This window comes from Syzygium oleosum, unplaced genomic scaffold, assembly GCF_021117445.2.
Source record: "Syzygium oleosum isolate NSW1041296 unplaced genomic scaffold, Sole_v2.1 Sole_v2.43, whole genome shotgun sequence".
Classification (NCBI taxonomy): domain Eukaryota; kingdom Viridiplantae; phylum Streptophyta; class Magnoliopsida; order Myrtales; family Myrtaceae; genus Syzygium; species Syzygium oleosum.
The window spans coordinates 490,113-515,136 of NW_026607527.1; the positions used below are offsets into that span (position 1 = coordinate 490,113).

Consider the following 25,024-nt stretch of genomic DNA (forward strand, 5'->3'; position numbering starts at 1 on the left):
AATGGGAAAAGAGAAAAAGAAGACACCTCAAATCGCAGGACAATGATTGCCAGCTCTAGTGAACTTCAAGCTTTTTGCGCTCCCACAAACCTCAGCAAAATATCTAAGTATTCTGTCGAGAGATTTTTATCTATATATATTTTTAATCTAATCTTGTCTTGAACAAGTTTTTACTTTTTTGTTGGCTTGAATCATGTGAAATTTTTGCAACCGTTAAAATATCGATATGTAATTCACGCATAATTTTTTTCAAAATCTTTTGATAATTTAAATAACATTTTAAAAAGCATAAACAAATAAGTCCTGAGAAAACTCATCTAACTCGATCATCATAATTACCTTCTTTCGTTCTATTTCATCGTGTGTCATTTGCGAAACCATATTATGCATGTATATAACAAGAAAGTAAGATAAAATGGAGCTTAGCGGTTTCAGCTATATCATTACAAATCTTCAGTCATTTCCACTATTCTTAACATTAATTAGACATGTTGCTTCAAAATAAAGCAAAAAAATAAACCTTAATCATTAAATCTAATCTAAGAAAATGTTTTTTTAAACATTACATCGACATCAACTTACCATATCTACTAATTTGGATGTAATATTTTGCACGCGTATATATATAATTTTTGCAATCGGTATTTGTCATTTATAAATTTCTAAATATCTTTAAAAGGGTTTTGTATGGTAATTGAGGTAAGGTGCCCATAGTAAGTTTTTTACGCACTAAAAGAGGTAGTTGGCCATTAATGAGTGACGATTGACATATTAACATTTGGCTTTTTAATATCAAAAGTTCCCACGAGGGCCCGTGTCTCTCTATCTTGAAAACGCGGAGGAGGAGGAAGAAGAGAAACGCGGCGTGGTGCCTCAAAAAAAAAGAAAAACAAGAGAAAAAGAAAGCGATGGTCGAATTAAGTTGCTTTTTGGCCATGTCGGTCACGTAGCAATTATTTATGTCATGCCTCATCTTCTGTCAACCTCATGCTGTATATGGCAGCACGGCTTCATACATGTGGACCCTAATATTGAGAAAATATTAGGTGAATATTTTCTCCCCTAATATTAGGCAATTATTGTGCATCTTCTTGGGTTTTTTATTTTTATTTAATTCGAGTAGTCAATTTATATAAACCGTTCTTCCTTTCACTTAGATGCTCTCTACGATGATGACGTGTGAAAAGTAAGGGCATTTTTTTCACCAAGGCATGCACAAAATTACGAAAGATAGTAATGAAAGTGGGTGCCAAAATCTATATATTGTGAAAATCGTGTGGTTGAGAAGCGGGCGAACACCCGCGGACAAAAAGTCAGGCTTTAAAGAACAGTGCAAAGAGACGTACATCTACTGGCGTGCGTCTTGACAAAGGAAATGTATATTTTTAGAGGGACGAGGTTTGTTTTGGGCTGTAATTTCAGCGACCGGTTTGGTTTTGTGGGAACCGACGAATCGCCTTCGCCACCCGCTGGCCGACCGGTTGCTTTGGTCTTTTTGCTAAACTTTCCTGTATCTCTCTTGTTTTTGCAACGAAAGAAAAGGAAGTGCATTGGAGAGACTCCAGAGGTGAATGAACAACAACACCACCATAGTCATAGTGAAGCATGTCGTCGGAAAGGGAAGATGAGAATTACCTTCTTCCTGGAAGAGTCACAAATTTCAGTTTTAGTTTGGACAAGATTATGAAAGAGTTACTTCTCCTGCCACATCCTCTATGAATGATAATGACTACAAGTCTTTCACACATAGCGCGCACATACACACGGATAAACGTGTCTACACTGCAAAAGATGCTCCAAAAATATGTTAAAAGGGTATTTTGCGTAGTCTATGCAGGTTTTAAATTCACACAAGAAAATAGCACCGGGTTTTTTTAGGACTCAAATTTTTGAGGATGTTAAAAGATGCTTTGCATATTCTAGCCATGTCTCGAGAATCCACACTGTTAGACCTTCGAAATGCATTCTTAGTAGTGATGAGGTCCGAGGCCTGGTGTCATCGACTAGTCATTAGTGCCCAACTAGAAATTGCTATGGTCTTGCAAGTACTATTAGAAAACATCTACAAGGGAATTCGGCAAAGATTTGATTGCGTATATTGAATAGGGCTAAATTAGACGAATAGTATGTTAGGGGAATAAAAAATAAGAGCCAGACTCAAAAGATAAGACAGGTGGCTTGTCTTATAGTAATTGATAAAGGAAAGTGATAAATTTGAACAAAAGGATATTATTACAAACTAATCAATATGTAAAATATTTTGTGCAAATTGTATATGCCAGAAAAAAAACCATGGGTATGCCTAAATATATTATTTTACATTACATAAATGTGCAAGTTTTGGTATTGCCTAGTATTGGAAGAGAGATCTTAAAGGCAGTTTTATTTATTTGTTTAGAGAATATGAAAAAATAAGGGAAGAAAGAAATAATTTAGGAGCATTTATCCATAGGTAGCAGATAATTTTGAGAGATTGGCAAGGAGAGTGAACTTCCTTAATCAAAGAGTAATGTTTTAATAAAATAAGAGCAATAATGTCAAGTGACGATATGAAGGAGAGTTTTCAATTGAGAAGTGTACCGTTGGCAATGGAATGTTTAACAAATCTGTCATGTTACCTAAACATATAGAACTTTCTATTTGAATGAAAAGACTCGGTCTTAACATGTATTGCATATGTATCGATATATCTACATAGATATTAGTTAATAATTAATTGCAGCTCACATCTTACCGTACCCGAATCAAAGCAAACTAATGTTTCTTAGGTTTATAAAGTAAGTTTTGTTAACAATTTTGTCATGCCTCATATCCATCCCAAGAAATTAGACAATGACCTTCATCATTTAAAAAAATGTATATATAGAACGAAGCCTTGGGAAAAAAAAAGAAGTGTTTGTCCTTGGAGAAGCAATTTGCTTTCCCGACTTGGTCCTATTCTCCTTGGCTTCTGGGCCTCGGAAACTGTCACATGAAAACAATCTACTGAATAAATATCTCTGTCACTTCAACACCGACATTTTCATTGCCCTTGCAAGCATGCTAGACTATTGCACAATGGATGATCTATATGTCCTTAAACTACTTCGTTTAAATTATGAAGTGTTAAATTTCGATGATATTCTTGAGATGGAAGGAGAAAATTTACCCATCAAAAAGGGACAGGGCATGTGAACACCAACACATTAAAATAAAAAATGTATTTATGGAGCTTGAGAGAATGCTGCCGGACAGGTTGCAAAAGCCCCTATCGAAGGTTTCGGCCTTCCCTGCTATAGTAAGGTACCTTGTGTAACCACTCACTAATGATCAGTGAAAACCGTATGCTAAATAAATATCTCAGTCACTTCAACACCAGCATTTTCATTGCCCTTGCGAGCATGCTAGACTATTATTAAACACTAGAAGCAGGAAAAGCCTTTAGACAAACCAATCGAGGACCTTGGACCCAACCTCGGTGAGTCCCATATGCATTATTGACTTGGGCTTCATCTTTCTATTATGTGTGGCTGAGAATTCCCGTAATCAACATGAACGTGCGATGCATGTCCTGATAAATCCCTAGCCTTGAAATCACTGGACTAATATCTTTTAATTCACAGAGAGAAAAAGAGAGACAGAGAGAACAAAAATGATCAGGAGCATTGCTAGAGAGATCATTGCTAAGCTAATATCTATTATATATATGTATGAATAATGAGAAAGTAAGATAGAATGGAGCTTAAAGGTGGAGCCATATCATTACAAAACTTCGTTTCTTCCCACTTTCCTTAACATTAATTAGACAAAATATCTTTATTATCTATTATTATTGTGCACTTACATTATCTTTAAGAGGGTTTTTGTACGATAAATAAGATGGGTGCCTATATTAAGTTTTATGTAATAAGTGAGGTGGTGGGCCATTAATGAGTAACAATTGACAGATTAATGTTTGATTTTTAATATCTAGAGTTTCAAAAGCGGCTGGTCTCTCTATCTCCAAAATACCAAGGAGGAGGAAGGAGACAGAAGTGGCGCAAAACCAAAAACAATAAAAAGAAGAAGAGCAAAGTGATGTTAACAAGCGACCATGGTGGAGTTGAGTTGCTTTCTGGTCATGTTAGTCACGTAGCAGTATGACTTTGCACACGTTGACCACTCCAAAATTGTCACGTACCAACAAAATCTCCACTTGAAAGATACTTTTGCGAAGAAATTTGTATAATACTCGTATTGTGCAACTTTTTTTGGTTATTTATTTATTTATTTGAATATTATATGCAATATAGCTTCTTTCTTTTACTTAGATGCATGTGAAAAGTGTTAAGCCGAAGCATACAACTTTTTAGTTTTCCACCGTAGCAAAAATTATAGAAAATTATACACGAAAGTACGTACAAATATTTATATATTACTAAAATTGTGCGAACTAAGAAGCACCCAAATACCTGCAGACAAAAAGATGCGCTTCAAATAACAGTGTAAAAATATACATCTGATGGTGTGTCTCGACAAAGGAAACTTACCACTTGCCAATAATATCTTTAGATACCTAGAACTTCCTTTAATATGCAAAGCTTAGCGACAAAGATTGCAAACCACTTGTAGAAAGGATAACCCTAAGAATGTCAAGTAATTCCGTGGATTCTTGCTTGCTCCTTTAAATGCCTCCATAGATTGGTACCGAGAGCCAGCTTCATTTGGATTGTTTGGGTGCGGCTTTATCTGTTAAAGGACCAAAGTATTTGGTCCGTTGAACCTAACGGTGGTTCTACTTACATTTGGTGGAAGCTTTTGAACGTGAGCAGTATACTTAAGCCTCATGTCAAACATATCGTTGAGAGCTGCAAATCTACTTCCTTACGGTTTGACAATGGGCATCCTGGAGTGCCGCTAGAAAGTTTATTCTTCAAGAGCTGTGTAATAAATGCCGCCTATGTTAAAAGTCTCAGACGTTATTTATGGTGATAAATGGCAATGGCCTCCTGCTAGATCTGATTTTTTTGTTGAAATCTAAGCAAGGCTGTGTGATTCAATCGTGCCATGCTCAAATGCCATTTGCTGATGCTTGGGAATCAGTGAGAAAAAGGAGGTCCAGGTTGCTATGCCATAAACTTATTTGGTTTGATCCTAATGTTCCTAAGTTTGGGTTAATACCCTGAACAAGCTGCTCAGTATTGATAGCCGATATTGTCGTACAAGCTACACTTGTTATTTATGTGATGCTTATTTTTTAGTCTAGATGTCACCTTACCATTGAGTGCTCTTTCTATAAGACGAGAGACAGCTTCGGGACTCGTCCTTTCTCTGCGATGCTGACAGGGCTATTGGATGTGGGGATACTGAATTTCAGTGGGCTTTTCATTACCGCAAAAGGAGAACATTTTCGAAAACTCTTTTAAAGCTGTGCTTGGAATAGGGCTATCTACTTTATTTAGACCAAAGGAAACATTATGCTTCGTGATGGTCCTTCCCCTTCTACTAATCGAGTGATTAGTTTTTATCATGGTTGCTGTTAGAACCCGAAGGTAACATTTTATGATCAAGCATAAGCTGATATTATCCACTGAACACCAGAGATTGTGCAGCCATTGGGGCATTCCCTGTGCTGCTGCTACTGTCTAAGCTGCAGCAAGATGGTTGGTGGGCTTGAGTGATTGTGCTGGATGGAGTGCGACCTTTGTAAGTGGACGATGATTCCGATTTGTCTGCCAACTGGATTATTGAAAAGTCGTGGTTTTGCTTCACCAACACATTATGTCATACTTTTTCTGGTCGTCTTTTGGAAAAAAGAAAAGTAAGATAAAAAGGAAAAGGGAAAAAGATGACACATCAAATCGAAGGACAACGATATGATCCACCTGTGTTGGATTTCAAGCTCTAAGCTTTCACAAACATTAACGAAAGCTTGTTTGTTTAATTAAATTAATCTTAATTTGAAATCAATTTTATAATTTTCGGTCTGAAACATGTAAAATTTTCACAAACATAATTTATATATATTTTTTCAATATATTTTGTATTTAAATAATATTTTAAATTTTAACAGAAAAGTAAACAATTGTTTTTGCATTTTAGAAAACACAAATAAATGAGTGTTAAAAAAAATCAGCTATTATGTGTTATTTATGAAACCAAAACTCTCTCTACACAAACGTACTACATATCTATCTAGGTAGAGTGCAGTTTAATGGTGGAGTTCCATTATCACAAAAGTCCATCCTTTCTTACCTTTTTAAAATTAATTAGACATGTTACGTTAAAATAAAATAGAATAAAACTCAATCATCTCATTTGATATAGGGAAAAAGCCATTAAAAACTCTAAATTATGCACATCATAACACATTTATCATAAACTTTTTTTGTAACACTAAAAATCTCAAACTTGTACCTATGTAACACATTTGCCCTCCATCGAGGTTGTGTTAATGAACACCATTAAAAATTTGACCACATGGACGACAGAAGATAAACGATGTTGACATGGTCAACGTGGATTGAGTGAAATAAAAACGTTGGAAAATCATCTAATGCAATCTTGATAGAGAGTAAATGTACCATACGGGTACAAAATTAAGGTTTTTTATGTTACTAGAAAACGTTTAGAATAAATATATCATAGGAAGCATAATTTATAATTTTTCATGTTACAGAAAAAAGTTCAGGTTTAGAGTTTTTGGTAATTTTTGTTTTCCTTATTTCTAGAGCGATATATGAATATCAACTTGCCTTACATATTAAGTAGATGCAATTTATCTTGCTTACACGCACAGGGAGCATTGATGAAGTGGGGTGCTTTGCTATTAGTATTTATCATTTAAATACTTTATATTATTTATTATTACCATGCACTTATATAATCTTTAAGTTTTTTTTGCAATGAATAAGGTGATTGGCCATTAATGAGGACACAACTAATAAGTCAACAATTGATTATTAATTTCTAGAGTTTCAAAAGCGCATGGTCTCGCAGAAGAGTGGGGGAGAAGACATACGTGGCAAAAAGAAAAAGAAAAACAAAAGAACAAAGTCATGATTAATAGTTAACCACGGTCGAGTTAAGTTGCTTTCTGGCCAGTTGTCCTATACAACTTCAGAATCTCCAGAAGAGTGCGATCGCGGCCCCAACTGAAATAAGCTTTTACTCTCTGCTTTCTGTTTTGCTTTTGCTCCACCGAATGCGTGATCTTACCCTTTTTATGGTTTCCCTTGGAAAAAAAAGGAGAAAGTCAAGTAAAAAAAGGATAAAGGGCAAAAAGGACACGACAATGGCGCCACCGGCAGAGAATTTTAAGCTTTGCGTTCTCACAAGCCTCAACAAAATATCTGAAGGCTGTGTTGGTAGATTTATATATACATATATATACACATATATGTTTTTAATCTAATCTTGTCTTGAACAAGTTTTAACGTTTATTTGGCTTCAAACAAATGAAATTTTCACAACACATAATTCTTCAAAACCCTTTAATATTTTAAAATTTAATTTTTGTATCTTAAAAAGCATAAATAAATAAGTCCTAAGAAAAATCAGCTAATTCTGATAATTATGATTACCTTCTTTCGTTCTATTTTATTGTGTGTCATGTGAAACCAAACTACACACACACACACACACATATATATATATATATATATCTCTATGAATAATGAGAAAGTAAGATAAAATGGAGCTTAATGGTTAGGCTATATCATTATAAAACTTCATTCCTTCCCACTTTCTTTAACATCAATTAGACATATTGCTTTAAAATAAAGCAGAAACAACATAATCATCGCATTTAATCTAAGATAATGCTTTTAGAACAATACATCAACATCAACATCAACTTACCTTATTTATTAAATCGGATGTAATCTTTCATAAATATACATAAGTTTTGCAATTGTCATTTGTCATTTAAATATTTTTATTATATACTATTATTGTGCACTCATATAATCTTTTAAGAGAGGGGGGTTGGTTTACAATAAATGAGGTGGGTGCCTATATTAAGTTTTATATAATAAATGAGATGGTGAGCCTATAATGAGCGTTAATTGACTGATTTATATTTGATTTTTAATATCTAGAGTTTCAAAAGCATCCGGTCTCTCTATCTCTAAATGCAAAGGAGGAAGGAGATAGACGATCAAGAAAAAAAAAATGAAAAGGAAAAAGAGGTGTTAATAGGGGACCATGGTGGAGTTAAGTTGCTTTCTGGCCATGTCAGTCACGTGGTAGTACGACTTCATACACGTGGACCCCACCGAACTTGTCCCATCTGTCTTTGTACACGCCGTCCATTCCAAATTCGCCACGCGGCCAACAAAATCTCCACCCATATCGGGCCTCGGCCCCACCTTGAAGATACTTTTACAAAGGACTTTGTATAATGCTTGTAGCGTGCAACTTTTTCGGTTTTATTTATTTATTCGAGTAGTTGATATACGCAATACCGTTTCTTTCTTTTACTTAGATGCATGTGAAAAGCGAGGGCATGTGTTTAACAGGAGCATGCTACCTTTTCACTTTTCCACCATAACAAAAATTATAAAAAATGCAGAGGCGAGGTTGGTTTTGCGGGAACTAGTGAATCACCTTCACCACCCGCTTGTTGACCGGTTGCTCGGGACTTTTCCTTGAACCTTCCTATGACTCTCTTGTTTCCGTAAAGCAAAAACGACGACACATAGGGTCAAAAGGCATGAAAAGAAGAAGTGCATCAGAGAGACACCATACGTGGATGAACAACAACACCATCATAATTGAAGTGATTGTCGTGAAACATATTGTCGGTAAAGGGAAAAGGAGAACTACATCTTTCTCGAAGAGTTGGAAAGAAGAGTTACTTCTCCTACCACATCTTCTATGAAATATAATGCCTACAAGTCTTTTACATTTAACTTTTAATATATAGTATGTAAAATCTCAATTCTAATATCATCTAATATAAATAATATTATGTTTGATAATAGACGCGATATTAAATGATTTCAATTGACCAAATATTTTGTATGATTGGCTTTTCATTTCATATAAGGGGCTATCTAATTTATTTAGACCAATGAACTCTGCGCTTCATGATGGTCCTTACCTTTCGCTAATCAAAGGATTAGCTTTATAATGTTTGTTGTTAGAACTCATGTGTAACATTTTTATTAAGGGTGAGCAACCGGGTCGGTTCAATCTGGAACCGAACTGAACTTGCCCAACTCTACACTTGTTCACACGAGAACCGGTCAACTCTCATGTAAAAATTCTGGGAACCAGCCTTAGGAAGAACTGGTTTGAAACAGTTTAGAACGATGCTAAATCTTTTATATATAAGACCCTTGCTACTTTCTTTTGGTTCTCACTCTCATTGCTAGCCTCTCTCATAGACTCTCTAGTCTCTTGACTTTCCCCAGCAGTGCCCTCGATTTCTCTCTTTCTGGAGTCTTGCCGACGCCGTCTCATCTCATTTCTCTCTCTTGGTCTTGCCGACGCCGTCTCCTGTCCTCCTCTCTTGATCTCGCCGGTTGTGGCCTCGCCTTTGTTGGTTAGCCGTCGATCAGCCCACTATTAGCCAGGTTCGTTCTTTCTCATAGCAAATAATCAGAGAGCTTTCTGAAGATGAATAGCCTGATGAAACAAAGATGCTTAGGGAAACTATCAACGTCTTTTATTTGGATTTAGAGATCTGACTTATATGGTGAAACATGGCCCTCAAGATCTACATATTTAGGCTATTTAGCCTTTTCCAAATTAGGCACATAAAAACATATAACATGTCCCGATTTCCAAAAATTCTAAATAGAGTTCAAAAGGGTAGATTAGCCAACTTCAAGAGCTGTTTTACCTTTCTACGTATGAAAATTTAAAGTTGAAAGACATCCTCATTAGCTTGCATTTATTAGCCCCCCCGCACATTTGTACTTCAGTATAGTACCAAAATATAATTTCTTTTTTGCACAGAAAAGGTTTCATACTTCTTCATTCACGATGATACTTCATAATCTTTTTCTTTCTTTTTTATTCGGGCAAAAGCAGAGATTCATGAAGATAAATTTTCTTTACAACTTGAAGTTAGATGTTGAAGTTGCCCAGACAGCTATAATAATTTTCCATCCTTTTCAAGATTCAAATCTTATCACACTTAATACTCGATGTCTCTGGTAAACAAGTTGGGCATACACGTGAACGTGCACTGTCTTCTATGGAAAGCTTGTATTGAAACTAGGAAAATGGGCATCATCAGAAAAAAGCTAGGCTTTGTTCTTTAGATCCCTTCTGGCGAAATTTTTATTTGCATCTGCTGAGAAAAATAAACTTTAATTTTCATTTTCTGGACCACGTGGGAGGGTTAACTATTGTTTGCCAATACTTAACATTTTTCTGTTAAACAGGGTCGGCAGTAATTATTTTTTTAATGCAAAAACTTACTCATTCCGTGAATAAGCTACAGACCACATGTTATATAAGATTTACTACTACATCGCAGAAACCATCAGTTTTGTTCAAACTTGTCTTTATATATATATGGGACGATAAGAATCAACCTAGAAAGGTTACCTTTTATATAAAACGTTAGCAATCATGAAAACAGGTCAGTACTTTTTCATTAGCCGAAAGTCGAATTTCTTGTAGAAAGTTACTGATCACATGAAATTTATTAGTTACATACTTACAAGTCACATAATTTCTTTTGGAAATCCTAGTGGAACAAGGAGGAATTAGAAAGAAATGAAACGACATAAAATTAACTTGGCATCCATAAATGTTGAACATGCAACTAATGTGGAAGGGGGAGTTATGAGATCCAACTGCTAATCATTATTAGGTCTGAATAGATGTGCAACTCCATGCTGTAGCAGAACTCGAGCCATTAGATTGGACGAGCAAGGTAATAGTGGTGGTCGATCATGGGTTAACGAACGCCACCGAAGGTTTGGGCGGTAGTGGGCATCGATGGAGGAGCTTTGGCCGAGCGATGACGAGATGGAGGATGATAAACAGTTGTGAAGAAAAGAAAAAAGAAAGAAAAGAAGAACAGACATAAAAATAAATAAGTAAAAAGACGGCGTTGTCTTGTCCATGTTAGATCGCCAACCATAACATGTAGGATGGCCAACGATGAGTTGATCGCCACAGCACCAATTGCAGGCGATAATTAGTATGAAGGATTATATTGAAATTTCACATAAATATTTATGACTATACTAATAAAATTGAAAATGTAAGACTCGTTGGAATCCGTAAAAATGATTTATGCCTAAATTTCGTAATTTTCCCTAGAAGTGTCTAGCCTTCGAATTGACTGGATGAATATCTTCTGATGCACAGAGAAGACAAACAAAGAGAAAGAGAACAAAAATGGCGGAAGCTGTCATCGTCAGCATTGCTGGAGAGATCATTGCTAATCTGGTTACTCAATCACTAGATAAGGTTGGAAAGTTATGGGGCGTCAAGCATGAACTCGAGGTGCTCGAGGACACTGTCTCCACGCTTCGGGCCGTATTGGACGATGCAGAGGAGCAATCCCACCAAAGTCACCAAATCCGAGATTGGCTTGAGAAATTGAAAGAAACATTCTATGATGCGCAAGATGTGCTTGAAGAATTCAATATAGAAGCTACACGACGAGAATTGAGGGGCCACAACACAATGATCAAGGAGGTAAAGGCATTTTTCTCAAGTTCAAACCAGCTTGCTTTTAAACTGAAGATGAGTTACAAAATAAGAGCAGTGAGGGAGAGAATAGAAGCCGCCTTTAATCAAGGTAGGAGATTCCAGTTGGCCCAGCGCCCCGTGGATTTGCGAGTAGAGAGAGAGTCGCGGAAGAGAGAGACACATTCGTTTATACGCAAGGGAGATATTAGAGGGAGAGATGATGATAAGAAGACGATCATAGAATTCTTATTGGATTCAAACGTGAATGAGAATGTTTCCATCCTTCCGATAGTTGGCATTGGTGGGCTTGGAAAAACGGCACTTGCACAATGTGTGTATAATGATGAGATGATTAGTAAACATTTTAAGTTGAAAATGTGGGTTTGTGTCTCTGATGACTTTGACATCACAAAAATAGTGAAAAATATGATAGCTTGTGCAAAGAAGAAAGAACCAACCGAGGTTGCGATGGAACGGTTGCAAAGTGAACTGAGGGGAGAGATTGATGGGAAGAGATACCTCTTAGTTTTAGATGATTTGTGGAATGTTGACAGAGAAACATGGCTGAGCTTGAAAACTTTATTGTTGGGAGGTGCTAGAGGAAGCAAGATCCTTATAACTACACGCCTTCCTTTGGTTGCAAAGATCACCGGCACTGCTCTGTCTCATCGTCTCGAGGGCTTAGATGAAAGTGCATCTCTTGAATTACTAATGCAAATGGCTTGTTGTAGAGAAGAAGAGATACGAGATCCTGACATGCTAGCTATTGGTAAAGATATAGTTAGAAAGTGCTCCGGGGTTCCACTGGCTGTTCGAACTATTGGGAGTTTACTCTTTACGAAAAGTAAGCACGAATGGTCGCAATTCAAAGAAAGAAAGCTCCCAGATGTGTGTCAAAGGGAAGACGGCATAATATCAATTCTTAAGCTTAGTTATGACCATCTTCCTTCATATTTGAAACAATGTTTCACGTTTTGTTCATTATTTCCCAAAGATTATGAGATAAAGAAGCAGACTTTGGTCGATCTTTGGATGGCAGAAGGATTTATCCAGCAATCAAATAGAAGTCAGCATTTAGAAGACATTGCTTGTGAATATTTCGAGGATCTACTATGGAGTAACTTCTTTCAAGATTATCGGGAAGATGAGGAGACTTGCAAGATGCATGATTTGATGCATGATCTAGCCTGCTCAGTTGCACGGACCGAGTGTTGGGTGGCATGGGATAACACAAAATTCATACACGAAAGAACTCGTCATTTATCTCATCGTTTAAATTCCAATTTGAAGGGTGAACTTCCAATCTCACGCTTGAAAGCAAGTCCCCTGAGAACATTTCTGCGTGTCGCTAGATATGGGGAAATTGGATCAAGAGGACCAACAAGTGAAGTAGATTTGTGCCAACTCATTCAAAGTTTCAAGAGGTTGTGCGTCTTGGATCTGCATACATATTTAGAGAAGGTGCCAAGGTCCATTTGTAAGTTGAAGTATCTCACATATCTTGATCTCTCTAGTAATCGTAAACTAAAAAGGCTTCCTAACTCCATTACGAAATTGCAGAGTTTGCAAACACTTAATCTCAACGGTTGTCATGCCCTTGAAGAATTGCCGAAGGGTATAAGGAACTTAATCAGCCTTCGAAATCTATACATAGATGATTGTGAGGAACTTAGTTATGTGCCACGCGGACTAGGGCAATTGAGTTCTCTGCATAGGCTAACACGCTTCATTTTGCCCAAAGATAAAGCTCTTGCTAAGGATTGTTGCGAACTTGGGGAGCTAAATGGGCTTAATGACATCCGGGGAAGCCTTAGCATTGAGAATTTGGGAGGCGTGACAGATGCAGTAGCAGAATCCAAGGCTGCGAACTTGATAGGAAAGCATTCTCTGGAATTTTTGAAACTTGAATGGGGCGATTTTGATATTGATGATGCAGTAATTGGGAATAGAGATGAAGCGCTATTAGATGGACTGAGGCCGCACTCAATTCTGCAGAAGTTGACGATCTATGGATATAAAGGTGAGAGCTTTCCAAAGTGGATGATGGACAATCTTGTGTCTTCCTTGCCAAATTTAGTTGAGGTATGCTTCTACAATTGTGGAAGATGTAAACATCTCCCTCCAGTGGGCCAACTACTTCACCTTAAGACTTTAGAGTTTTTGGAGCTGACTAAATTGGAATACATCGAGTCGGACCATTCATCCACTTCAGGGGCATCATTTCCTAGTCTATTGAAATTAGATATCGATAGTTGTGAAAAATTGAAAGCTGTCCCACCAACTCCGCATCTTGAGGAGTTAACGCTGACTAGTGCCCACCCAGCGTTGATAAATATGATAAATGGCCTTAATAAGTTGAAGCATCTGGAAATCTCGGAGATGGAGTTTTTAGAATGTGTGCCCGAGAAGTGCTGGAAAAGTCTCACCTCCCTTGAAAAGCTTTACGTAACGATGTGTCCTCGGTTAACTTCCCTCTCATCAACACCCCCACCACCACTGGGTACGCGACATCAATCCAACCTGGTGGATCTCGATTCTTCGGATTCTGAGGAGCTGCATTTATCCAAATCCGACCAAAGCAGCGGCGGCAACAACAACAACCTCATCTTGGATTTCCATGGAGGACTCCATCAGAGTCTTCGGTCCCTGTGGATCCGCGGCCTTCCCAAACTAGCATCTCTCCCACAGTGGCTTCTACAGGCCAGCAATCTCGAGTATCTATTTATCGCTTTTTGTGCTGAGCTGGATATATGCAAAGACGAGAGCGGCAACATCATCTTGGATTTCCATGGAGGACTTCAAAGTCTCCGGTTCGTGAATCTCCTTAGTCTTCCAAAACTAGCATCTCTCCCACAATGGCTTCTACATGCCAGCAATCTCGAGCATCTATATATCGATAGTTGTGATGAGCTGGATATATGCAAAGACGAGAGCGGCAACCTCATCTTGGATTTCCATGGAGGACTTCATCACAGTCTCCGCTCCGTGATAATCCATGGACTTCCAAAACTAGCATCTCTCCCGCAGTGGCTTCTACAGGCCCGCAATCTCGAGCGTCTCCTAATTGAGGATTGCTCCAATTTGAAGGAAATACCAGAGCAGATCGAGGCCCTTCAATCACTTCGAGAGCTCCGAATCTGGTCTTGCCCCTTGCTGACGTCATTACCCGAAGGAATGCGAAGGCTCGCATCCCTTACTTAGCTGGGCATCTACGGTTGCCCAGAATTGGAGAGGAGGTGCAAGAGAGATGCGGGAGAGGATTGGGACAAGATCGCTCATATCCCGCAGTGGCTTCTACAGCTCGGCAATCTCGAGCATATCTCTATTTCGAATTGCTTCAATTTGAAGGAATTACCAGAGCAGATCGAGGCCCTTCGATCACTTCAACGGCTTGAAATCTACTATTGCCCCTCGCTGACGTCATTAGCCGAAGGGATGCGAAGGCTTGCGTCCCTTGCCGACCTAGACATCTACTATTGATTATGAAGGTATGTATAATGTAGGGACCTCCTTTTTTTTTCCCCAGATTTTTTCATGAATAATGAATTTTCGAATATGGTGTTTCGATGCTTGATTCGATTTTTGGGGGACATGTTAACCCTAAGGGAAAACAGAGAGAGAGAGAGAGGGTCGACGACCGGTCGCGTTCTGGTCTTCAGAGAATCGAAGATTGCATGGGACCTTTTTTTTTCCCCAGTTTTTTTACATGAATAATTATGAAGGTGTTTCACATACTTGCTTCAATTTTTGGGGGATACGATTACGGACAGATCGGTGAAAGGTTTGGGCATATCCCATTGGATGCTTGATTTGATTGGGGATTAGGGTGTGTGCGAACAAAGAAAAATCCGTGCCCCTTCTCGTCCAGCTCCGAGCTTGTTGAATCTGGCTCGTGACTCATGTCGCAGATATGGTGCGCAATTTGCTCATTCGTATTCCGCAAGGAGCGAACTTGCCTGCACGGTCCGACGATTCCAGGAGGACTCTCATGCATGAAGTGATGAATTGTTCCTATGGAGGATGGCTTCTGGTTTTGCTTCCCTTTAAAAAATAATCCTTTTGTCCGCGATGTGTCCCCTATGGAATTGGAGGTTCCGGCATAGATTTGCCCAGCGAATCAAGGGTATGAACGGCGACGATAGATTATGCGGCGTTTTTCCTTTTCACATGCTGCTACTGATCTATTGATTCCTGAAATCAGGTGATCCCTAGACATGTTGAGCACCCATCTGAACTTCCAAAGTGGAATTACTATGGATCAAGCACCGGTCAAGCTCCGGGGGAGGATAGTGAGGGTGATCTTATTGTTAGCATTTGACGGCAATATTGTGTAAACTAAAAGCTGCAAATTGTTTTGCATTATAGTAGAGTTTCTAAGATCTCTCTGTGAAGAGTTTGAAGAGAAATGCAATGGTGGGGAGAGAGAGAAAGAGAGAGAGAAGGGAAATGCACATTCTTGTTTTGCTGTTCAACCATTCTACAGAGATTCTTAGGTAAGTCCTTTGCCAATTTTGAGCACCATCTTAAACAATTGAGTATATGTTTGACATTAAAATAGGCCTTTAAACAATTGAGTAAATTTTTTACATTAAAATAGGCCTTACGACAGTTGGACCGGGAGTCTAATCTATGACTTCTCCGTTTTGATCAAGTGCAAGGTTGTCCTGTTCATTTTGTTTGGTTGACAATTGACATGCTCTTCATCTCTTGTTGACAACAATGTTTGATGCTATGCGAGACAGAATGAATGAACAAAGCAGTAGTCATTGTTGTCGTTTCTTTTGATGACTAAATCAATCACTACCAATGCTAAGTCTATGTTGTGGACCTTGTGTGGAATTGGCTTCTCTTGTATCCACTCTTGTCTCAGATTTTTCTTGTTCTGTGACTTCAATTGGTCATACTGATTATTGCTGTGTTCGGTAGTCTTACTCTGCCATGGCGATATCTAATGGATATTTTCGCCAAAGCCGTTGGCAAGGGTAATTTGCAATTATGCGAAGTTTGTGAAAGAAGAAAATACTTCGATGTGATTGCCTTTTGATTGTGAGAGGAATGAATTGGGTGCACTGTCAAGATTCATGAGTTGATCATCCATTAGATCTAATGAAATATCATAACGACATGTTTGCTGATTGATTTTTGGTAAGGTGGCATTTCATTAATCTTTTAAACTGTTGCACTCTGCAGTATGCTTCCTTCTACTATGTAACTACTCTATGTTTTTTACTTGTTCTCAAGCTCTCTTTCGGGAGTGAGGGCTGAAAATAACATTGAAATGGTTCTAAAAGGAGAAGTATAATTATGCCACTGTTTTTAGTTCATCTTTCAAGGATAATGTGGCAGTGTCATTAGGGCAATCGATAAGACTCGCTATCTATGCTTCAAAAATGTAAGTTTTTCCTGCTTGAAACTAGTCTTCAAAAAGTGGTTTTCAACTTTTAGCGATGGCACTTGCTAAAGAGAACCTTTCTTTGAAGTACCCAATCTTTGACCAAAAAAAAGTATCCAGTCCATTCTTTCATCTTTTCAAAACTAAACTCTCATGCATACCAGAAGGCCAAGTCACACAAATAAAGCTCGTCATTTGAACTATCTTCCATGAGATTACGCTCCCAGGTTTTTTGTTTCAGTAGAAATGTCCATTACTCACACTGCTTTATTTTTCAGACTAGGCAGAAATAGCTCAGATTTTGGCACCGACGATACAATGCAAGAGGACGATCACAAAGAAATCACTGACCACCAGTCCCATGACAGCACACACATGGATTTCTCTCTTGCTAAAACAGAAGAAGAGTGGAAACATCACGATCTTTTCTAAGGTCAGGGTGAATGCTTTGAAGTCCAAGAACAATATTGTTACTGGCTCTCAAGTCTTCTCAACTTGGACGTCATGGCCTACGCCAATATGATAATTGCAGAATACAATCGGTATGTTTTAATGCCTAGAACCTCTAAGTGCGGTGCACAAATAGATGAACAATACTAGAACTATTTTTTACTGAGATAATAAGTTCACATTTTTTTTGTCAATCTACCATCAGAATAAATATGTCATATGCTTTATGCACATTCAACAAGTGACCTTTTTTTTTCTTTCAATTTCTACATTAGCAAATCTTGTTTAACATTTTAATGTTAATCTAACTATGAGATAGGTTCGAAGGTTCTGGCATAGATCTAGGCAGCAAATCAAGGGTATGAATGGCGACAATAACATATGTAGCGTTTTCCTTTTTATGTGCTACATGCTACTTATCTATTGATTCCTAAATAATCAGACGATCCCTAGACCTGTTGAGCACCTGTCTGAACTTCCCTAGTGGAACTAGGATGGATCAAGATTGATCAAGCTACAGGGGAGGATAGTGAAGTGACCTTAGAGTAAGCTAACATAAACCCAAAACTGTCATGCTATATTTACCTTCACATCATTCCATCAAGTTCTTGATTTTTTAACAGCCCTCAAGCAATTTTGAAGGATCATTTTGGAGGTGGGAACAATATCTTGGTAATCATCCACTGAACAAGTTTTATGTTGTCAAAAATTATTCATTTATAAGATGATTTGAACAGGTTAGTCAAGCGAGAAAGGACGTTTCAATTAGTTTATGGAGAATGCTTGTTTATCTGCAGGTAATTTGCGATTCATACACACCAGTTGGGGAGTCGATCCCAACAACCAAACGTGCCAGGATTGCGGAATTTTCAGGAACCCAAAGAATATCAATGAAGTTTCATGGTAGAAGATCCAAAAACATGAGTTTTCTATAGTGAATTATAAAGTTTTGAAATGGACAATTTCATGACTGTAGACTAAATGTTCACATTAGGTATGGGATTGAGCAAGAAAACACCCTACGGCATACAAATGTTCAATGGCCATTGGGTTGGCCTGTTGGAGGATATCCAGGTTTCCAGGTGAGAAATTGTTTCACAATGAATTTCCCTATATATTGATGGATTATAGGCTAAGTTGTTTTTATTGTGGTACGAGGTTTTATGTTCATTTAGGGGCCTTTTTACTGTGGTGTTGGGGTGGATAAGTCATTCGGCCAAGACATATCCAATGCTCACTAGAAGGCTTGCTTATATGCTGATATCAACATTAGTGGTGCCAATGGAGAGGTGATGCCAGGCCAGGTAATATCTGACCTCCATTTTGCATGGTTTTACAAAAGAAAAAAATGCATAGAACTGTTGCCATCAACACTGTCTTCTATCGTGCATTAAGAATACCAAGTGGGACCAAGCATGGGAATTGAAGCAGGGGATCATAAATGGTGTTCAAGATACCTTCTTGTTGTGAAATTTTTATTAGTTGCTCAAGAAAATAACGGAATGCCATTAATGGCTAACAGAATAAGTGCATATAGACATGTTCTACGGTATTCAAATTCTTAATTGTTTATTTTGCTTATATGACAGAGAATAACTGACCAAGCTGTTATTGTCCTCACGTTAGATCCGAAGCCGATAGAGGTAGCTGACTTCACTACCACTATTTAAGCAATATATTATCCCAAAGTTGATAAAAATATTCTCGTCCTTCTCAGGGTGACTAGAGTGGTGCACGATGCTACACTAACTACAGGTTCACACAAAAAAATAACATGGACTTGGTTAGGTATTTTTGTTCGTTGAATGACTTTTAAGAGTGTGTTCCCCATCTTTTCTGCAATACAAAAAGCATAAGAGAAGAGGGAGGCTTCGAAGTGATAAAGAAGGCTATTCTGAATCTCTCACTTCGCCATGAGGAGCACATTAGCGCCTTTGGAGAAGGAAATGAGAGAAGATTGACGGGAAAGCATGAAACCAATATCGACACATTTTCTTGGGTAATACTCAGAAGAAGCATACCAGCTGCTTATCAAATTTGAAGATTGCCCATTAAATTGAACTCAATTTTTTTTTGGTGATGCCTGAATTACTTGAATTTCGTTATGCAGGTAGTTGCCAATCACGGTTGCTCAATCCGTGTGGGCCATGACACTAAGGAGTAAGAAAAAGGTACCAGTTCCCTTCTGTGCTTTGACTGAGTATCAATCAAAGACCCTTAACTTTCACGGATGATTCAAGAAATGCTACCATAAAAAAATAGTACATAGAAAGTACTTACTATTCTTTTTAGTCTCAGTGGATTCTATGATTGTTACTATGAAAGAAATTTTAACTGTTATCACTCATAAAGCATTCCCCCAGTTTTCTTCCTAAACAAAGTAAATCTTCATATCAGTCATTACTAATCCAATATTTACGGAACTTATTTGAAGTTAAGACTTGGACATTTTGATTCTTTTAGTGACTCAAAAAACTTTCTAGAATGCTCCATTATTTTTTAATATTGATAAAACATAGAAAGTTCACCTTCCTTGCTCAGTCAATTCATAGCTTAAAATGATATACAGGTTACTTGGAAGATGGGTGTCCCGCCTCAAACATGGACCCATATGCCGGGACCTTGTTACTTGCTGAAACTACAATTTTATGGGACCCCACCCTTGAGGCCGAAGCTCTTGCTTCTCAGAAGCTAGCATTGAAGGTCTAAAATTCGAGCTGCTGGTTAAGAAAATTCAAATGTTTTAACCAAATCCGCGAAGGCCTTATAAGCTGAGAGACTGTGAACCCCATTTTCCTCCAGAAATAAGCTGAGAGACTGTGAACCCCATTTTCCTCCAGATTTAGGTCATTGAGAGAAGATCCTCGTGTAAATAAACCTTCCCAAAAGGAGAGAAAATTAGGTGTCCAAGCTCAGACGTAGTTTCCTTTACATTGGTTTCATCTTGCATTCGCCATTAGTCTCAACATTTCTGGCATTTGAGTTCACCATTACCCTTTAGTGTCATGGACATCTTCTTGTGTTCGAATTGTTACTTAGATATTTTGGCGCAATTCATCGAAATTTTCAGTGTCCTCATATGCTAAAGTCGTTCGATTTGGCATGTCCGACTTTCTTTTGAATGGAAGGCAATTTGGCTTTTGATTCAGTGAACATGAGATGTACTAGTTTGTTTCATCTTTTCCAATGCCTTCTTTAGAGAACTTTGGGAAGTATGGACAGATCGCAATCCTCGGAGTCATGCAAGTTTGTATGTGCGACACGGCAGTTTGTTTTTTCTTTGGGAGGCAGAGAAATGTACTCATTAACATGGAAAGTGCAGTACAAACATAAAAACAGCAATTTGGCTATACCTACCATTTTGCTTTTACAGAACTGAAAGTTACTCTAGTCCTTTTTCTTTTCATCTCTTCACACCAATTCAACCGCCTTATTCAACAATAGAACAAATAACTAACAATGATATTGTTCCTAACTTATCTAACATGCCGTATCTAGCAGATAGAAAAATTTGAGAAGTAGGATCGGTGTTTCTCCTGAAATATGGATGGGAAGACACACGTTGATTGAACTTTAGACGATTCCAGGGTTCGATTAAGGGAAAATCTGCAAAAATTTTCTGCAGTCAATAGATTTATGAAATTGCTGGTAAATTTCTGATAATGTTAATAAAAAAAATATTTGGAATTTACCAACTCAAATGAATTAGTAAATTACCAACTCTTCTAAAATTTTCCCGGTATCACAAGTAAATTTCCAACACCATATTAAATTTACCAACATTCCAATAAGTCAGTAATTCATCAACTTTTTTGGACCATTACAAGTGAATTTAGTAAAATATCAAACCCCACAAGAAATTTACAAATATCCCAACAAATTAGTGAGCTACCAACTTCTTTTAAATTCTACCGTTGTTGCTAGTAATATACTAGAGTACTATAAGAAATTCACTAACACCTGATAAATTATTAAATTATCAACTTCTTAATTTACACCAAATATCAACCTTATATGGAATTTGCCAAAATTCCATAACATTAACTATTTACCAATTTCTTTAAGATTTTACAAGATAGAGTGGTAAACTTCCAACACCATAGAGAATTTACCAAAATTCTATTAAATTAACAAAATTACCAACTTCTTTGAGGGAGTTACTAAGATCCCATCAAATTAGTCCAGCTTCTATGAAAGTTTACATGTATGGTTGGTAAAATAACATTCCCATACGGAATTTACTAGCGTCTCATTAAAGTGTCTTTCATGCTAGTTTAAAAAGGCCCACTACCCACTAATAAAGAGCCGACCATTAACTATCTTAATCTGAAACTAGCCCTCTAAAATAGAACACGTAAAGCTTTATTCAAAATAGGAAATGAGCACACAATTTTGCTCTCTAGAGAACTATCAGTACCAACCGTATGTGTTGTTCGATTCTTTAATTCATGTTGTCATGTTTTAGTGATTTATATGTTTTGAGTTCCAGGTAGTTCTGCCTAAAATTTCACATTATTAGTAAAACATAATTTCACTCCTTCCTCATAGTGAAAAATTAATCTTATATTTAATATTCTTTACTTTCTTGCACCCACTGACAAATTGGTCTAAGTTACAAAATAAGCTAATAGGGTTAATAACTTGTTACGATGTAAATAATTTGTTGCCGTGGCACATTTATTCTGATATTACGAAAATGCATAATTAGATTTATGACTTGCATGATTTTCAAAATTTGAAATGATACTTCCACATGTCCCCGAAACCAAAGACTGTGGATAGGTGCATCATAAAAAGTCGTCAACTTAAGCAAACAATTTTGTGACGAAGGTCTTTCCTGTCGTAACTTACTGATTATCAATATACGACACTTGTAATAGGCCATAAGTTGGAAGCAAATGTACGTGGCCAATGGACATTTCCATCGCTACCTTGTCGGTTTTAAAGTTGTGATAGGTTGTACGATTAGAGAGAGTGCATCATAATTAGGGCGATTTTGGTCATAACTTACTGATTTTCGACTTATTGCACTTGTAACCTGACTTAATACTGAGTTACAAAACAAGCTAAAAGGTTTAGAACTTTCTACGATGTACATAGCGGTTGTTACGACGCCTTTAGTTTGTTTCATCTGTTTTTCTCATCTTGAAGGCAATCATCTCAAAGTAGACAATCATCGATCGACAAACAAAAATGCAAATGAGTAGATTGATCGTAACATGCACGTAGGATAGTATTGAACTGAAGCATGACCCAACATAACCAGGTTTACAATTTGTTACAACTCATGCCTCCAAGATCTATCACGACTTTCATCCATTGTGTTATAATAGAATAGAACCTAAAATATCTTTCAAATTAATTGTATTAGATCAATTTGAAAGACAATTTAAATTTAAAAGGTCAAATAAATCGATTGGTGAAAATATGATGGAAATTCTCCTTAATATACAAAGTCCCACTGTTCTTGTCGTAACTTATTAATGTTGTAAGATCCTGTGCAATGTCTTGTAACCAAGTCTACACTCATTGTAAATTATTCATGGCATTGTCAAGGGTTGTAAGCTGTCACACAATGTTTCGTAACTAAGGCCAGTCGTGTCAGAATTTACTAATTTAGTTACTCTAATCTTTTTTTAATGAAGTATGCATAAATTGACCAACACATGTATCTGCTGATAAAAAAAAATGAGCTTGTTATGACTAAATGGTTTTTAGTTACAACATAATGTCACGAAGGTTACAACATGTTATTGACACTCTTGTGAATTTATTTTTTCTATCTAGATAGATAATTGGACATAATGACGAGTTACGTATGATGGATTCATGTAACAACATAACCACGTATTAATATGTCCAAACGAATTTGATGACCGATCCATATATAAACGAAGATAGAAAAAGCTATTGTCCGTCTGACAATTCATCGCCTATCTATTACTGCAAGTATTTTGCTTTGGTTGTATAAGTTTGGTTAAATGTTTTTAGCGAAGGTGATGCTTGTAAAATGTGCATAATTAGTGTCCGATCACATAGATAGATAATTATCACTCTGCGATTCGCTCACCCCTTTTCTTTAACCTTTCCAGTTCCGTAGCCTATGATGCATTGGAGGAGCGGCTTCAACATGCGGCTTATTGGCCTATATTCTTTTGGTACTAGCTTTCGGCCCAGATATGTATGTTTTTGGTATGTGGCAACATTGGTTTGAGGCTTCGTCCTCCTCTTGAAAGACAGCCATGTCACTCCCTTTTTCTTGTGCGGAAATTAGAGGGTGACAATTACACTATTAGATAGGGGAAAGGACCAACATGAAGAATGAGATTGATGGTCATGATTTAGTCTTGGAGTACCCAAAACTTCTTACCGAGATCATACTTTCTTCGGTCGCTGAAGCTCATCTATTGATCTTTACAATTTTTGTATCATCACACTGGAATTAACTAAAAGAAAGCTTTCGTGTGTAGGATGTGGAAACAAACAGAGAATTAGTTTTTTTCAGGTCGTAGATTTAGCAGCAAGTCCATTTACATCTGCAGGTATCATATCTTGTGTCGAAGTTATGAGCCCGTGGAAAAAGAAACTTCTTGCTTATTTTCCTAACTTTTCAGGCAATGTTTCTTGCAAAACTTACTTCGATCATCCATCCAGAAAACAAATTGGGCATGAGTTTTAACTAAAAAGTTCTCAATGTAATGAACTGTGACTGGTCGCAAAAATCTAGTATCATATCACATAATAAGAGCAAAATTGCAAATGATGGAGAGAGAGAGAGAGAGAGAGAGAGAGAGAGAGAGAGAGAGAGAGAGAGAGAGAGAGAGAGAGAGTACATGTTTTTCTTTAGACACAAGTTATTTTATCAATCAGTTATGCAGTAGAAGATGAAATAATGCAGTAGATAATCTTAGAATACAAAGATGAAAATAATGCATTAGTCTCGATTGGCATCACAGTATGTATTCAGAAAGGAATGTACAATCATACCTGATGCATGAGAGCGTCTAAATCCTTCTCCAGGGACTAAAGTTGAGCCTGCAATCTTCTTCAATAAAGTTCTCGTTGTATAATGCCACAAGCCTGACCAACTCTTTCAAAAGCTCATTCACTCTGCGATATTGTCATGTTCAAATAGAAACCTCACCTTTTTCTCTTATGCTTCTCCCAGGGTTTGAGACCAGGTCCCATCCCTACGGCCAACCCCCCAAAGCACTAATTTCTTAACTCTACAATTTGTCAATGCTTTACCATGTTCATTCACTATGCACCATATTTTCTCATCAAATTTGACCATCTCAATCATTCTTGTATCGTCGAAATTTAGACCAAATCATACAAAGCAGAAAATCTCACTTTGACAGCACAACCAAGGAATACAGCAGCCAAACCAAGATGAACTAGTAATGTCATTGGCCAATATTACTTGAGATGAATTACATGCTTCATAGGATTTTACAGTCAAAAAAATTGCGACATATGTTTCTTGCCGATTCTCTGTTAAGTGTTCTGTAATTTGGTGTTTGGCATTCCAGTGCCCCCGACTAATCCAACAGGCTCATGAGCACA

At 37.3% G+C, this 25,024-nt stretch overlaps 2 protein-coding genes across 4 annotated transcripts in view; both read left to right on the forward strand.

Annotated features, from left to right (window-relative positions):
- LOC115665225 (putative disease resistance protein RGA1) overlaps positions 1 to 14,858 on the forward strand; it is a 60,355-nt gene extending 45,497 nt beyond the window's left edge. Inside the window, exons 1-2 of one of the 3 annotated variants that reach the window (XM_056306349.1) lie at positions 9,320 to 9,536; positions 11,295 to 14,858. In XM_056306349.1, the coding sequence (XP_056162324.1) occupies positions 11,320 to 14,817 (3,498 nt within the window). In that variant the 5' untranslated portion in view covers positions 9,320 to 9,536; positions 11,295 to 11,319 and the 3' untranslated portion in view covers positions 14,818 to 14,858. Of the gene's footprint in view, positions 1 to 9,319; positions 9,537 to 11,289 lie in introns of those variants that run through there. The other 2 variants (XM_056306348.1, XM_056306350.1) reach the window with 2 other exon arrangements.
- The window catches only part of LOC115665226 (putative disease resistance protein RGA4), a 37,760-nt gene extending 13,860 nt beyond the window's left edge, over positions 1 to 23,900 (forward strand). Inside the window, exons 3-11 of the mRNA XM_056306351.1 lie at positions 15,387 to 15,739; positions 15,818 to 16,109; positions 17,287 to 17,550; positions 18,256 to 18,361; positions 18,453 to 18,540; positions 18,617 to 18,762; positions 19,048 to 19,457; positions 19,569 to 19,629; positions 23,551 to 23,900. The gene's annotated coding sequence lies outside the window, so the exon portion shown is untranslated. The remainder of the gene's footprint in view (positions 1 to 15,386; positions 15,740 to 15,817; positions 16,110 to 17,286; positions 17,551 to 18,255; positions 18,362 to 18,452; positions 18,541 to 18,616; positions 18,763 to 19,047; positions 19,458 to 19,568; positions 19,630 to 23,550) is intronic.
- Positions 23,901 to 25,024: the final 1,124 nt, after the last annotated feature.